The following is an 18,076-nucleotide window of genomic DNA, read 5'->3' as shown; positions in this document are numbered from 1 at the left end:
GACAAGTGCCTCTGCTGAGTTGTTCAAGAATGTGTAACACTGAAGGAAGAAAGAAGATATGCATCAGCTATAACTATATTCAATATTGTTATACAAACTTTTTTCTCCTTAAATGTAGATGATCAAGAATAAAGTTAATCTATGGACAATGTTTATGATTTCACCATCAAAGTTACAATGAAACAAGCAAAGGATTCTTCATTCTGTAAATTTACCAAGGGGCAAATATGGACATGGGCAAATCCCTGACCCAGTAGGGATAAATAATCAATTATGGAATCTTAGAATCCAAGTGAAATTTGTATTTCTATGTGTTCTTGGGTTCAATTGAGTTTCTCCCAATTATATTTTGGGAATAAAATCTATACCTAGTAACCTATTTGTCTATTTAGGATAGTTGCACAACTGTGAAATCAGATTTTAGATGAGTATACCTGACCAATGTGGAGAAACCCCATCTCTAGTAAAAATACAAAATTAGCTGGGCATGGTAGCACATGCCTGTAATCCCAGCTGCTCGAGAGGTTGAGGCAGGACAATGGCTTAAACCTGGGAGGTGGAGGTTGCCATGAGCCAAGATTGCGCCATTGCACTCCAGCCTGGGCAACAAGAGCGAAACTCCATCTCAAAAAACAAAACAAAACAAAAAGTGTATTTTTTCTATATTAACCAGCAAATACATTATATCTAACCTGTGTGTTTAATAACAGAGACAACAAAGGGGAAAGTTTTGAGTGAATTATGTAAAGTATCAAGTTAAACAATATGTTACATCAAATCTAATGAGACTGAGCAATGTTTTCACAGGAATGACTAAAACTTCTAAAAATCTAACTTCTACAATACCTTCCTTTTCCCCTTTATTATAAAAATATTTTAAAGTACACTAACAATTAGTGTCATTTAGTAATCTTTTCCTAGGGAATTCAAATCACTTTATACATCTTATTTTTATCAATTCTTCAACGAATCTCAGGTAAGGTAGTTGAGTACTCCTAACTTCACAGAAGTATCCAGGAGCTATGTAGCCTGTCAAGTGATAAAAAATTAGAAAGCTATTGACTGCAGCTAAGAATAGAAACAAAGAAAAGGATACTTGTTAGATCATATATGCCTCTAAGGAGCTTATATTTCATATAAAATAGTTATGTGAAAATCACATGTATGTGTCTCTAAGGTATAAAAAATGTGGTATTTTTCCCTATCAAATTTTAGTTAAAATGTATATGATCATCATAAGTGGATTCTATCATTTCCCTAAAATAATAAAAATTCCAGTCTTTGACTTTTAAAATCACTGTAGTACTGGCATTTATAAAAACCAAAACCCAAAACTTTTGTATTTTATTTGAACTGAAACAGTATGGATATCTCATATTTAGTCGTTTGTTCTTTTTCTTCAATTCCTATTGCGTTCATCTGAAACATGTTTTATCTATCTGAGTATGCAGAAACATATAGTAGCTCAACTCTAGTTCTAATCACTGGAAGACAGTTTCTGAAATGAAGAAGTACATTAAATACAAAAAGCCATCTTGTAATTTAAAATTTTGGTTCCTACTTTTATGCTCATTTTCATTCATTCCATAAGGTTAGTTACAAAAGGGATCTACCTTATCGGGGAAAATACAGAGGCTAGGTTTAAAGAGCCCTTTTTCTTCTTTAGCCTGGATCCTTCACTTTGCACTCCATTGGAATTCTTATATTCTGGGTTAGGCACCAATCCTAATAATCCCACATTAATCCTTCCCTGGCACAAAGGAGTAACTCAGATAATTAAAACTATGTTTCTTCTTCATATCAACATGAGACATTCCCCAATAGTTAAGATATAAGCCCAAATTCTTTAGTTTTTATAAATAAATGAATATAATTACGTATTTGTTAAACATTGTAGGTATATCTATGTGTATAATAAAATCAGCTCTAAAGAAACCTACTTTATATATAGATGGATGGGAAAGGTGATCCACTCTGTAAGCATATAATGGAATTAGTGATAATTTTAATGAAATGTTTGTTTAACAGAGTATGAGATGACACATTTCACAAGTCAAATACAATTTAACTTTTATGATTCACAAATTCAGAATATTAAATTCTTTAAAAGCATATTGCACATCAAAGAATAAAAATTAAGCATGTTTAGATGTTGTACATCTTATGATGACTGTTTAGGAGCCATCTGAGTCCATCTTCCATATATAGATGATAATAAAACTATCTCTAATTAGATTTAGAAGGTGCCTTCCAAAGCTAATTAGGGAGGGCATTTGTTGATAAACTATCACAAATAAACATTCGACTTATTACTTGCTGAAGTACATATATTTCACAGCTTTCAAATTTTAAACACAAGAATATATTTTAAAGAGCAATTTCTAGAAAAGTTTTAGGTCTCCTCCCACTTATTAATAGTACTAATAAATCAAAGCTAACTTTCAACATTATATAAAATATTGATTTATACCTTCTGCTGAGTTGAGGAATTATGAAACTTATTCTTTGATTCAATCAACAAGTACTTACATTGTTCAGATATGTCTAATTTTGCCTTGACACTTACAGTCCAACAAAAAATTTATAGAAAAAATATCACAGGTAAAGTTGACAAGAACCAGAATAATTTTAATGAAAAGACAATGAAATTATTTTAAAAAATTCACTGAGGCATTTCATTATGCTAAGCATAATTATTTTTCATATGGTTAAAATAGTTAAAATCAGATTCTAGAGCCAGCAACAAAAGTAAAAAATCTAGTAAAATCTATTGATGAAAATAGTAGGCTTTTTTTTTTTCAACTGAGAAACTTTAGAAATGCTCTGTCCCTCTTCCCAGCACCCACAGTCATCTATCCTGTTTTATAATTCAACCTGCAAACAGATTAAGCAGCTGAGTTTGTGGAAAGTATGTTTGCTCTATGCTAAGAACCCTTGTGTGACACTATGGTGACTCCCCTGACACTTCGAAGAGAACTACAGACGGTTCTTACTTGTCAGCAGGAAAACCAGGCTGAGAATTCACAATTTCTTTGTAACACCAAATTCTTCACAGAAATCAGTATTTGGTCAAATAGCAGAAAAGACTTTAAACAGCTGTGTGTGTGTGTGTGTGTGTGTGTGTGTGTGTGTGTGTGTGTGTGTGTTTGGTCAATACTGATCAAAAGATATAGGGTGCCCTATATTTCAAAAGACAATCTACAACTTAAGAAAACCTACAAATTGAAATGTTTTAACCTGATCTTTGATGTTTTAATTATGTTATAAAAATTTAAGATGAGCAGAACTCTTGTAAATTTTAAATAATGGATTTTTTCTTTTTAGAAAAGTATGGGAAGGATGAAAGTTCTTGAGTTGATACATCTTTTCTTACAAATCCGTTTAAAAGTTTACAATTTTTTCCATATCTCTTTGTCTCATCTATTCATTATATAGTTACAGTATATGATTTTATATAGTTTATGAGGGAATTTGAATCATAGCACTGTAAATCTGGACCACAGTAAAAATGACATATGACAAAAGTTATTTCCGTGTAAAATCCAGATCTTTGAGAGTTCTAACCTTATAAGCCTGGTTGTAATTACTTTTACTTTAAGTAACTATGTGGAGCTTAGGCATGCTAAGTATAGCAAAATGTATTTTTAAAAGTCCTTTGGCACTTGTTCCAGGCCACAAGAAGCAAGCATACTTGTAGATGGAAAAGAAACTATAGCATAAAGAATTACAAAGTTTTAAATCTCTCATGATGAATAAAAACATCTTTTAAAGGATTGATATGTCAGTTTTCTCTTTAATAAATGGGGATTAGGGATAGTCTTTGACAAAACTATTAAGAGAAGTTTTTCCTACAAAGTTCCCGTGTTCTTAGCTGCTCTTTAATTCTCTTTACTTCGACATAACCCCTCTGTCCAAAACCAAGTACAAACATTCAGTACCAGGAAAAGAGCAATCTAAAAGCTAAATCACAATATGCTATTCATCCACAAACACACACATTTTTCAATAAAAGTACGTAAATAAAAGAGAATGAATTTCCACTGATAAAAGATTAGGCTTTATGACAGGTGGGCCAAGAAGACATTTTTTGATGATGAGGTATGGCATGCACAGACTTTTCCCCTGTAAGTGATGATCTGCCTATACTGGCTAGCTTATGGATGGTAATCCTGTACAACTTGTCTTTCTAGGAATACTCCTATAGGCTAAAATATTTCATAAAATATTAAATTTTTTTATGATTCTGAAAGAAAATAAATGTAAAATTCTATGAATAAATAGCAACAGTAGATAGTCTGTATTATTACCAAAGATTTCAGGTCTTCTAAATGTAATTATATTTGATGGAAGTGCGTGGTTAAAATCTGATCAACAGGAAGTAAGCACTGCCAGCTCCTCGGAGAGTGAAAGGTATGGTGGTGGCAGTGAGGGGAGGGAGGGAAGGACCAGCCATAGAAGTCATGCTTTTCTATGAAACTAGTAAACTCTGGACTCTGGGTTGGGAACAAAAGTATTTGTTATGGGCCTAAAGTAGAGGGGAGTATATCTGAAATTTTCCTGTGTATCTCTAACTTGACCTGCTTTAACTTTATTCTGTTATTCTCTCAAACTATAAACAGTTATGGTTGATTTGTTCATAGCATTTACAGAGTACTTACTTTACAGCAGGTATCTGCATGAGATTTTAGAAGAGATGGAGAAACAAAGATGAATAGAACACAGTCAATGTCTTAGGAAATCTGGGAGAGAGTGCACTAGGTAGAAAATAGATGTAAAAAATATACCACCTATGCCTGGTGCAGTGTCTCACACCTGTAATGCCAGCACTTTGGGAGGCTGAGGCGGGCAGATTGCTTCAGCCCAGGAGTTTGAGATAAGCCTTGGCAACATGATGAAACCTCAGCTCGACCAAAAAAAAAAAACACAAAACACAAAACAAACAAAAAAACCCACCTAAAATATTGGCCAGGTGTGGTGACGCATGCCTGTAGACCCAGCTCCTGGGGAGGCTGAGGCTGCAGTGAGCCATGATTGTGCCACAGTACTCCAGTCTGGGTAACAGAGCAAGACCCTGTCTCATAAAAACCCCCAAAACCAAAACAAAACTATATATATACACAAACACGTACATGTATGTGTATATATATAAACCATATATATACACAGAGTCTATATCTATGTCTATATACATGTAGTTTATATATATGTGTGTATATATAAGCTTTATATATAGACATATATATAGTTTATATATGTAAGTATATATAGTCTATATGTATATAGACCATACAAAGATGAATAGACTATATAGACTACATGTATATATATACACATATAAACTATATATGTGTGTATATAAACTAAGTATGTATGCATATACATATATATAGTTTTCAGGTTGAATATAAAATATGATCAATGACTGTGGGTGCTGGGAAGAGGAACAGTGCATTTCTACAGTTTCTTAATTTAAAAAATGCCTACATATATGTACATATACACAGCTTACATGTGTCTATACACATACACATATAGTTTTTACATAAGTATATAGATATACATATATGTATATACACACATACATGTGTATGTGTATCACGTGTATGTGACACATATATGTATAAACATATACAAACATATGATACCTATATATCACATATAAGTATATATACATATGTACATGCACATATATAAACAATATATGTGTATATTCATATATAAATGATATATGTGTATGTATATATGTACCTGTACTATATATGTACATATATGTAGGCTTTTTTAAAATTGAGAAACTGTAGAAATGTACTCTGTTCCTCTTCCCAGCACCCAGAGTCATCTATCCTGTTCTGTAATTCATCCTGCAAACAGATTAAGCAGCTGAGTTTGTGGGAAGTATGTTTGCTCTATGCTAAGAACCCTGTGTGACACTACGGTGACTCCCCTGACACTTCAAAGAGTGATATATGCATATATCACTCTTTGAGTGTGTGTATGTATATATACACATAGATGTATATATACACATATATATAAAAAACCCTCAGAATTGTCAGGGAGGTCACTATACACAAACACACACACACACACACACACACACACACACACATCCTCGATCTTAGATGATTAGTAAAGGTATGGATTAAATACTATGAAAACATTAAAGAAACAGAAAATAAAGAAATAATTAACTGGAAGAAGCCAGTAAAGTCTTTATTGTAGACGTGACATTTGGACTGGACTTTAGGAAGTAACAAAAATTTGGCCAGGCAACAATAAGAGAGAAATATATTCTGAGAAGAAAAAATAGCACATGAAAGATGTTGTGGTATGTGTTGTGGGAGAAAATGATACTAGAACAATGGGAGAAGGCAAGTGATAGGCCTCATATGTCATGTTAAATCATTTAACTTGTACAGAATGAACAGACCTTGAAAATTTTTAAACAGGGAAATAATATGATACAAATTACATTTTAAAAATATTAATTGGTGGCAGTGAGGAGGATAAATTTGAAAGACCCAATGCAGGTCAACTAGTTTTATGATTATTGCAAGTCTAGATGAGTGATGATGAGGGTCTCAATGAATGCAATTACCAAGAGAGGATGAGGTAAAGTGAATCAGGAGATATTTAGGCAGCAGGCAAAACAAAGATTCATGACAAAGTGAATGTGAAAGGCAAAAAAAAAAAAAGAGTGAGGAAACAAGGACAGCATGGAAGTTGCTGAAGTGCATTAATTGAGGCAGGAAATACAGGAGAATGGACAGGACTTTACTTTCAGGGAAGTGAAGAGTAAAGAGTTTTGGAAACATGAGACTGGATCTCAGGGGACAGGTGAGTACTAAGATAAGTATTTGGAAGTTATTTGGCGAATAAGTAGTAGTTGAAGCTTAAGGAAATAGATGGCATTACCAGGAATTGTGTAGAAGTAGAAGAAAAATAAAATCTTTTAAGAAACCATTATTTTCGGATAGCTGGGAGATGTAATCCCTCAAAGAAATGGAGTAGGAACAGTCAGAGAAGTAATAAAGGTAGAAAAAAATGGTGCTACAGAATCTAAGAAAAGAAAAGGCTTCAGGAAGGAATGATGAACAGTACTAAACGATGAGAGTTCAAGTAGGATAAATATTGTAAAAGTTAACTGCATTTGTGATCGGATGCTTGCTAACCTTAAAAAAAAAATCCTAAAATAACATTGTATGAGCAGAGGAACCAATATACACAAAGGCATTTAGTCCTGAAAAGGTAGAGCCCTTCTGAGGAATGAGATAGTACAGTGTAGAGTGAAATGCCAAGAGAAGGAGGAATTATGTAACACATATTGTTCTAAAAGTATTATATATATTAGCTCACCGAATTATCATGGCAATGTTAGGAGATAGAAGCATTATTGTCCACATTAGCATAGTGTTTTATATCCAGGTTCACATACCTATACATTCTGAATTCAAAGCTTGAGCTTTTAAACCACTATGCTATATTGCTGAAGATATGAAGGTCTTTATTTATTTTCACCATAAACATATATTCATTGTATAATAAAAATACAGTTTAAAATAAGCCATTGAATTTAGTAGTTAGAAAATTACTGCTGATCTTAAGAAGAACAATTTCAGTATATAAACTAGCCATACTGTACTGAGTAGCAGAGGAGTAAATGGGAATTGAAAAATTAGAGATGGTGAATACAGATCAGTTATTCAAGAAATTTGATTGTGAAGGGAAAAGAGGAAAGTTATTTAAGAAATTTGATTGTGAAGAAAAATTTGATTGTGAAGAAATTCCTTTAGTTCAAATTTTAAATTCCCTGGAATACTGACATATTTTCAAAGAACTTTCTAAAATTATTTGCTAATAATATTGATTTCAGATTTTTAAGGAGACTACGAATACCATCTTGCAAAGTCTTATAAGTTGGTTTCCTTTAAGAGGATAACATTTCTCTTAAACTCAATAAAATAGGCTAATATCCTCATGAAGATATACTCTGCCCAATTAAATATGAAATACAGTGGATCAAATATGAAAAGGAAAATCCGATAATACTTCATCTAGTGCTTACTGTTGGAAATCAGAAGAATAAGAGTTTTAACATTTAATTCTCATAAATGACACAGTTGTGCTTAAACTCTGATCCATGGATTAGTGCCATTCCATAAAAAAGTTTTGATCTGTCTATGGTTAATTGCAAAAAATAAGGAAGAGAGAGTGAATTTTTCAGAATTAAAGTTATTTTATTTATTAATTATTTTTTATTATACTTTAGGTTCTAGGGTACATATACACAACATGCAGGTTTGTTACATAGGTATACATGTACCATGTTGGTTTGCTGCACCCATCAACTCGTCATTTACGTTAGGTATTTCTCTTAATGCTATCTTAAGAGATAAGAGCATTAAGCCCAGTCCCCCAGTCCCTGACAGGCCCCGGTGTGTGATGCTCCCCACCCTGTGTCCAAGTGTTTTCATGGTTCGATTCACTCCTACGAGTGAGAGCATATGGTGTTTGGTTTTCTGTCCTTGTGATAGTTTGCTGAGAATCATGGTTTCCAGCTTCATTCATGTCCCTGCAAAGGACATGAACTCAACCTTTTTTATGGCTGCACAGTATTCCATGGTGTATATGTGCCACATTTTCTTAATCCAGTCTGTCATCGATGGACATTTGGGTTGGTTCCAAGTGTTTCCTATTGTGAACAGTTCTGCAATAAACATACGTGTGCATATGTCTTTATCGTAAAATGATTTATAATCCTTTGGGTATATACCCAGTAATGGGATGGCTGGGTCAAATGGTATTTCTAGTTCTAGATCCTTGAGGAAACATCACACTGTCTCCCATCATGGTTAACTAATTTACACTCCCACCAACAGTGTAAAAGCGTTTCTATTTCTCCATATCCTCTCAGCATCTGTTACTTCCTGACTTTTTAATGATTACCATTCTAACTGGCATGAGATGGTATCTCATTGTGGTTTTGATTTGCATTTCTCTGATGACCAGTGATGATGAGCATTTTTTGATATGTCTGTTGGCTGCATAAATGTCTTCTTTTGAGAAGTGTCTGTTCATATGCTTTGCCCACTTTTTGATATGGATGTTTGTTTTTTTCTTGTAAATTTGTTTAAGTGCAAACAAATCACGTAGATTCTGGATATTAGCCCATTGTCAGATGGGTAGATTGCAAAAATTTTCTCCCATTCTGTAGGTCGCTTGTTCACTCTGATGATAGTTTCTTTTGCTGTGCAGAAGCTCCTTAGTTTAATTAGATCCCATTTGTCAATTTTGGCTTTTGTTGCCATTGCTTTTGGTGTTTTAGTCATGAAGTCTTTGCCCATACCTGTGTCCTGAATAGTATTGCCTAGGTTTTCTCCTAGGGTTTTTATGGTTTTAGGTCTTATATTTAAGTCTTTAATTCATCTTGAATTAATTTTTGTATAAGGTGTAAGGAAGGGATCCAGTTTCAGCTTTCTATATATGGCTAGCCAGTTTTCTCAGCACCATTTATTAAATAGGGAATCCTTTCCCCATGGCTTATTTTTGTCAGGTTTGTCAAAGATCAGATGGTTGTAGATGTGTGTTGTTATTTCTGAGGCCTCTGTTCTGTTCCATTGGTCTCTATATATGTTTTGGTACCAGTACCATGCTCTTTTGGTTACAGTAGCCTTGTAGTATAGTTTGAAGTCAGGTAGTGTGATGTCTCCAGCTTTGCTCTTTTTGCTTAGGATTGTCTTGGCTATGTGTGCTCTTTTTTGGTTCCATATGAACATTAGTTTTTTCCAATTCTGTGAAGAAAGTCATTAGTAGCTTGATAGATTGGCATTGAATCTATAAATTACCTTGGGCAGCATGGCCATTTTCATGATATTGATTATTCCTATCCATGAGCATGGAATGTTCTTCCATTTGTCTGTGTCCTCTTTTATTTCATTGAGCAGTGGTTTGTAGCTCTCTTTGAAGGGGTCTTTCACATCCCTTGTAAGTTGGATTCCTAGGTATTTTATTCTCTTTGAAGCAATTGTGAATGAGAATTCCCTCATGATTTGGCTCTCTGTCTGTTATTAGTGCATAGGAATGCTTGTGATTTTTGCACATTGATTTTGTATCCTGAGACTTTGCTGAAGTTGCTTATCAGCTTAAGGAGGTTTTGGGCTGAGATAATGGGGTTTTCTAAATACACAATCATGTCATCTGCAAACAGGGACAATTTGACTTCCTCTTTTCTTAATCGAATATAATTTATTTCTTTCTCTTGCCTGATTGCCCTAGCCAGAACTTCCAACACTATGTTGAATAGGAGTGGTGAGAGAGAACATCCTTGTCTTGTGCCAGTTTCAAAGGGAAAGCTTCCAGTTTTTGCCCATTCAGTATGATATTGGCTGTGGGTTTGTCATAAATAGCTCTTATTATTTTGAGATACGTTCCATCAATACCGAGTTTATTGAGAAGTTTTAGCATAAAGGCTGCTGAATTTTGCCAAAGGCCTTTTCTGCATTTAATGAGATAATCATGTGGTTTCTGTCATTAGTTCTGTTTATGTGATGGATTATATTTATTGATGTGCATAAGTTGAACCAGCCTTGTGTCCCAGGGATGAAGCTGACTTGATCGTGGTAGATAAGCTTTTTGACGTGCTGCTGGATTCAGTTTGCCAGTATTTTATTGAGGATTTTCACAGCGATGTTCACCAGGGATATTGGTCTGAAATTCTCTTTTTCTTTCTGTTGTGTCTCTGCCTGGCTTTCGTATAACGATGATGCTGGCCTCATAAAATGAGTTCGGGAGGATTCCCTCTTTTTCTATTGACTGGAATAGTTTCAGAAGGAATGGTACCAGCTCCTCTTTGTACCTCTGGTAGAATTCGGCTGTGAATCTGTCTGGTTCTGGACTCTTTTTGGTGGTCGGCTATTAATTATTGCCTCAATTTCAGAGCCTGTTATTGATCTATCTAGAGAATCAACTTCCTCCTGGGTTAGTCTAGGGAGGGTGTATGTGTCCAGGAATTTATCCATTTTTTCTAGATTTTCTAGTTTATTTGCATAGAGGTGTTTATAGTATTCTCTGATGGTAGTTTGTATTTTTGTGGGATCAGTGGTGATATCCCCTTTATCATTTTTAATTGCAGCTATTTGATTCTTCCCTCTCTTCTTCTTTATTAGTCTGGCTAGTGTTCTATCAATTTTGTTGATCTTTTCAAAACACTAGTTCCTGGATTCATTTATTTTTTGGAGTGTTTTTTGTGTCTCTATCTTCTTCAGTTCTACTCTGATCTTAGTTATTTCTTACCTTGTGCTAACTGTTGAATTTGTTTGCTTTTGCTTCTCTAGTTCTTTTAATTGTGATGTTAGGGTGTCACTTTTAGATCTTTCTTGCTTTGTCTTGTGGACAGTTAGTGCTATAAATTTCCCTCTACACACTGCTTTACATGTGTCCCAGAGATTCTGGTACATTGTGTCTTTGTTCTCATTGGTTTCAAAGAACATCTTTATTTCTGCCTTCAGTTCGCTATTTACCTAGTAGTCATTCAGAAGCAGGTTGTTCGGTTTCCATGTAGTTGTGCAGTTTCAGTGAGTTTCTTAATCCTGAGTTCTAATTTGATTGCACTGTGGTCTGAGAGACAGTTTGTTGTGATTTCTGTTCTTTGACATTTGCTGAGGAGTGCTTTACTTCCAATTATGTGGTCAATTTTAGAATAGGTGCAATGTGGTGCTGAGGAAAATGTATATTCTGTTGATTTTTTTGTGGGGGGGGGAGTTCTGTAGATGTCTACTAGGTCTGCTTGGTGCTGAGCTGAGTTCAAGTCCTAGATATCCTTGTTAACCTCCTCTCTCATTGATCTGTCTAATATTGACAGTGGGGTGTTAAAGTCTCCCATTATCATTGTGTGGGAGTCTAAGTCTCTTTGTAGGTCTCTAACGACTTGCTTTATGAAGCTGGGTGCTCCTGTAAGGAATCTGGGTGCTCCTGTATTGGGTGCATATATATTTAGGACAGTTAGCTCTTCTTGTTGAAGTGATCCCTTTACCACTACATAATGGCCCTCTTTGTCTCTTTTGATCTTTGTTGGTTTAAAGTCTGTTTTATCAGAGACTAGGATTGCAAACTCTGTTTTTTTTTTATTTTCCATTTGCTTGGTAGATCTTCCTCCATTCCTTTATTTTGAGCCTATTTGTGTCTCCGCATGTGAGATGGGTCTCCTGAATACAGCACACTGATGGGTCTTGACTATCCAATTTGCCAGTCTGGGTCTTTTAATTGGGTCATTTAGCCTATATACATTTAATATTGTTATATGTGAATTTGATCCTGTCATTATGATGTTAGCTGGTTAATTTGCCTATTAATTGATACAGTTTCTTCATAGCATCGGTGGTCTTTACAACGTGGCATGTTTTTACAGTGGCTTGTACCAATTGTTGCTTTCCATGTTTAGTGCTTCCTTCAGGAGCTCTTGTAAGGCATGCCTGGTGGTGACAAAATCTCACAGCATTTCCTTGTCTGTAATGGATTTTATTTCTCCTTCACTTATGAAGCTTAGTTTGTCTGGATATGAAATTCTGGGTTGAAAATTCTTTTCCTTAAGAATGTTGAATATTGGCCCCCACTCTCTTCTGGCTTGTAGGGTTTCCTCTGAGAGATCAGCTGAAAGTCGGCTTCCCTTTGCGTGTAACCCGACCTTCATGGCTGCCCTTAACATTTATTCCTTCATTTCAACCTTGGTGAATTTGACAATTATGTTTCTTGGGTTTGTTCTTCTCAAGGAGTATCTTTGTGGTGTTCTTTATATTTCCTGAATTTGAATGTTGGCATGCCTTGCTAGGTTGGGGAAGTTCTCCTGGATAATATCCTGAAGAGTATTCTCCAACTCAGTTTTATTCTCCCTGTCACTTTCAGGTACACCAATCAAACGTAGATTTGGTCTTTTCACATAGTCCCATATTTCTTGGAGGCTTTTTTTGTTTCTTTTTACTTTTCTCTAATCTTGTCATCTCACTTTATTTAATTAATTTGATCTTCAATCACTGATATCCTTCCTTGCTCTTGATCGAATCGCCTACTAAAGCTAGTGCGTGTGTCATGAAGTTCTCGTGCCATGGTTTTCAGTTTCATCAGGTCCTTTAAGGTCTTCTCTACACTGTTTATTCTAGTTAGCCATTCTTCTAACTTTTTTTCAAGGCTTTTAGCTTCCTTGTGATGGGTTTGAACATGCTCTTTTAGCTCAGAGAATTTTGTTATTACCAACCTTCTGAAGCCGCCTTCTGTCAGCTCGTCAAATTCATTCTCCATCCAGCTTTGTTCCCTTTCTGGCGAGCAGCTGTGATCCTTTGGTGGAGGACAGGCGCTCTGGTTTTTAGAATTTTCAGCTTTTCTGCTCTGTTTTCTTCTCATCTTTGTGGTTTTATCTACCTTTGGTCTGTGATTTTCGTGACCTAAGGTGAGGTTTTGGTGTGGATGTCCTTTTTGTTGATGTTGAATGCTATTCCTTTCTGTTTTTTAGTTTTTCTTCTAACATTCAGGTCCCTCAGCTGCAGGTCTGTTGGAGTTTGCTGGAGGTCCACTCCAGAGCCTGTTTGCCTGGGCATCACCAGCAGAAGCTGCTGAACAGCAAATATTGCTGCCTGATCCTTCCTCTGGAAGCTTCTGCATGAGGTGTCTGCTGGCCCCTACTGGGACGTGTCTCCCAGTTAGACTACAGGGGTGTCAGGGACCCACTTGAGGAGGCAGTCTGTCCATTCTCAGAGCTCAAATGCCATGCTGGGAGAACCACTTCTCTCTTCAGAGCTGTCAGACAGGGACATTTAAGTCTGGAGAAGTTGTCCACTGCCTTTTGTTCAGCTATGCCCTGCCCTCAGAGATGGAGTCTATAGAGGCAGTAAGCCTTGCTGAGCTACGGTGGGCTCTACCCAGTTCAAGCTTCCTGGCCACTTTGTTTACCTTGAAGCCTCAGCAATGGCAGATGCCAGATGCCCCTCCCCCCACTAGGCTGCAGCCTCACAGGTGGATCTCAGACTGCCACGCTCGCAAGTGAGTCATGCTTCATGGGTGTGGGACCCAGCAAGGCAGGCACAGGAGAGAATCTCCTGGTCTGCTGGCTGGTAAGACTGTGGGAAAAGCACAGTATTTGGGTGGGACTGTACCGATTTTCCAGGTACAGTCTGTCATAGCTTCCCGTGGCTAGGAAAAAGAAATCCCCGATCCCTTGTGCTTCCTGGGTGAGGTGATGCCCTGCCCTGCTTTGGCTCACCCTCCGTGGGCTGCACGCACTGTCTAACCAGTCCCAATGAGATGAACCGGGTACCTCAGTTGGAAATACAGAAATCACCGATCTTCTGTGTCGATCATGCTGGGAGCAGCAGACTAGAGCTGTTCCTATTCAGTCATCTTGGCCATTCAGTAAAGTTATTTAATTTAAAACATTATCTGAGACAATGCTATTTCTACTTTTGGGTGTATAAACAAATTTTTTTTAATGAAATGATGATGATAGTTGATGAGATCTAAAAAATAAAAGGTTAATAACACATCCAAAGATTTTTTGAAAATCAAATTGGTCTGTGGGAATGACTGTTTTAGGGAATTTTGGTCATGTATAGAAATTGAAGGATTCCATATAAAGAAACCTTTGAAATTTGTATTTATATGTAGACTTTAAGCAAACAGAGCCAAATCAGATCCTGTCAAAAGTTACTGATTGTGATTTACAATGAAATGAGATCTACCTATACATCATCGTGTTCTTATAATATAATGTACATTGTGAATAACTAGATATAGTTTATGACTGAATACAAACCCAATCTTTAAACTTACAAATATATATAATACCTACACAAATCAAAAGTTTCAAGGTACACTGGTAGTAAAGATTAAAACGCACAAATTCTAAACTGTTTTAAAATGGTCTATTTTAAAACTACTGACTTACATAACTTTGGCTATTAATCAAAATATAACTTTGGGGATATTAAGGAAATGGTCGAGATGACATTTTCTAATAAGAAGTAGTGGGAAGTAAGAAACCTTGATGTGAGCACTGCTTCATAGTGTAAAACTGACAAAATAATTGTTAAGTAAAAAGGTATATCTTTGAAATTGAAGGTGACTAGCTATGTGAATGCTGTAATGCTGTTAACAATACATAAAGAAGGTTAAAATATATTCTATTACATGTATTCTATGTATTCTATTACAGTGGTTCTATTACATTAAAGGTGTCTCAGAAAATTCTGCTACAATGTTCAAGTCCAATAAATTAACAAGTGACTTCTTTGCCTGATAAGCTATTTGTTAACATTTTGCTAGCTGTCAAAAGGACTGACAGATTATGCAGCTTAATTTAAATTTTAATAAAAATGCAAAGATCATTCAAAATAAACACATATAATTATGCACTGTGAAAAGCAGTATTGAATACTTCAGAACAGCAACACAAGAAAATTAATTTCACCCTACTGGTTTTTATGCACCTACAAGTCTCAGACTGCAATGTCACAGATGATCTCAACTCAAGCAGGATTATTGAAAAGCTGAATGAGTTGAGGTGGTAACTTGACTGCCTCTTCCCCTTGCTAATAACTTTGCCTATTAACTTGGGACTGTGAAATGATTTAAATAGTATGGCCTCCATGAACTGATGATCAGTTATTAAATAAAAATGGTCTGCCCTACATGGTAACATTAGTTCCCAAGAAAATGACTTTTTTGACCCCAAATATGGCATCTGGTATCCAATCTAAAAAAGTTTACTGGGTTAATTCTACTTTTGTCTTAAACTATTAATATGATCAATAAATACGTATTGTTTAGTTCCCAAAAGAAAGTGTTTTGTTTTGTTTCATGTGTTTGAAGTATTAAAAGATCATTTAACTTACTTTTGAACTTTTTCATTGGTTACTTGGGAGGCCTCTATGGCATGTTGAAGTTGTAATTCCATATTTGCTCGCTCTGTCAGAGCTTGTTGCAGTTGAGTAGCCAGTTCCTCATTTTGTTGTTGAGTGATGGAAACAATGTTCTCTCTGTTTTTTAAAGCTTCTTCATATGTACTCAGGGCATAGTTAAACTGATCCTTCAGATTTTCTTCTTGAGATAAAGATTTGTGTAAACTGAGAAAATATTAAAAAATAATTTAAAGATAAGTAATGTAGACTGAGTGATCTATGATCTATTTAACAAAAACCTCCATTTAGAGTCTCTAATTCTAAAAATCAATGAATACTTAAATGAGCAAATGAAAATAATTTTTATGTCACAACATATAAAATTGATAATTTTTCTGCTTCTAGGCTGAAAACCGAGACAAATGACTATGCTACCAAAGCATACAAAAAGATGCTGCAAGATGTTAATTTAATTAAATCAATGTAAATATTACATTCAATTTTCTTTAAAAGGAATAGAGAACTGGAAAATAAAGTATCTCTAGGCAAATATAAGAATGTAATAAGCTGAAAGAAGTGAGAAGAGAATGGGCATTGGTTTAGGAGGTTGAGGGTCTATTCTTCCAAGCACTTAATGAGAATGGATGAGGTTTATGCAAATACTGACCAGCCTTCTACACAGCATTTTCTACTTGTCACAGTTGAGATATAAATGAATTTAAAATCACTGGTCAGATTGCACAGAAATAATATGTATTCATATATATGTGTGTATATATATATATATTTTTGGCTAATGAATCTTATAACAAATACATCTACTCATTAAGTCATACAGAGAAATAGCATATAAATTAAGACCAAATGAATGCAGAAGAAAATGCAGACAAATAGAATCCTAAAATGCTAAAGGTCAAATCTTTGATATGTCATTACCACCTACCACCTGAGGTTATTCTGAAATGGCACCAAGCACCTCACTCAATTAAATAAAGACATTTTGAAAATATAAATATTTAATAAGAGAAATTTAAAATCCACACAGGAGATGTTCTTTTTTATTAAATATCATTTCAGTATATGCATACAAAGGAAATGTCGATTGGAGACATTTGAAGTAAAACAACTTAACTATATAATATAGATTGATAATGTGAAGGAAAGCAATATCATTATTAAACCTGCAAAAAGCTAGGCAGTGAACTTTGGCATTGTCCTAATACCTCGTGTGATACTTTCTTTAAAACTGTTCAAACTAATTATACATTTCCTTTTTTAGTTTAAGTTACCTATAAGCCTTTACAGTATGCTTATTTTGGAGAAGGCATCCCATAGAACTAGGATGGACATGAAACAAGGACAGTCAGCATACCAGATGAAATCATTTCAGGATTCAAATTCCTTCCTAAGAATACAGACTGTTACTAAGCCCTGGTCAATTGGCTACTACCTAGAAAATTAGAATGGCATGTAGTGCCACATTTGTGGAGTGCAAAAAATATCTTTTTTCATGGTTTTCACATTGTTATTAATCTAACTAACCCTACTTCATTTCTTCTCAGTTTTTTCTACCAACCTATGTGCCTAAGGACTGTCTCTTGCCCGTTTTCCTATTTTTTCTGTGTCCTCTCACTTTCTGCATCTCGTCTGTTCCAAGTTCCAATTTTCTTTAGCTCACTCTCTGTATCTCCTTGAAAGACGCAAGAAAGAAAGAAATTAAAAAGAAACAAACTAAAAGCTAAACCTTAACAAAGGTACTTTCTTATGTTCTTTATGCTTAAAACATTATTAGTTATATTTTGATTTGTTAACTACATTTTAAATTACACAAGGTGCATATATACAAAGTATTCAGCTTGAAAAAATGTGAAGAACAAAATACGGAACAAACGCAGAAATCTAGAAGACCCCTAGTGTTCCCTCCCATTTTTCCCCTCCCCAAAAGGTAAGTACTAATCCAACCTTTATCAAAATGTAAATTGCCTATTTTTAAACTTTTTGTCTGGCTTATTTTCCTCAACAATTGGTATGTGAAGTTCACCTTGCTGTTGCATATCATTCATTGCTTTTTATTGCTATAAAATATTCTGTTATATACATATGCCATAACTTATTTAACTATTCCACTGTTGTTGCTATGAATATTCTTGTACATGTCTTTTGATGGACCTAGGTATTCATGTCTAAAGTAG

The 18,076-nt window shown here is 35.0% G+C and overlaps 1 protein-coding gene across 16 annotated transcripts in view; it reads right to left on the bottom strand.

The window, feature by feature from the left end:
- The window catches only part of MIPOL1 (mirror-image polydactyly 1), a 403,522-nt gene that overhangs the window by 73,080 nt on the left and 312,366 nt on the right, over positions 1-18,076 (bottom strand). For all 16 annotated transcript variants that reach the window (XM_073998508.1, XM_065548737.2, XM_045396307.3 and 13 more), the window contains one exon: positions 15,879-16,109. In XM_073998508.1, coding sequence (XP_073854609.1) covers positions 15,879-16,109 — 231 coding nt within the window. The remainder of the gene's footprint in view (positions 1-15,878; positions 16,110-18,076) is intronic.

The sequence above is a fragment of the Macaca fascicularis genome, chromosome 7 (assembly GCF_037993035.2).
Source record: "Macaca fascicularis isolate 582-1 chromosome 7, T2T-MFA8v1.1".
NCBI classification, from domain to species: Eukaryota; Metazoa; Chordata; class Mammalia; order Primates; family Cercopithecidae; genus Macaca; species Macaca fascicularis.
This window is presented reverse-complemented; position numbering and strand designations above follow the sequence as displayed.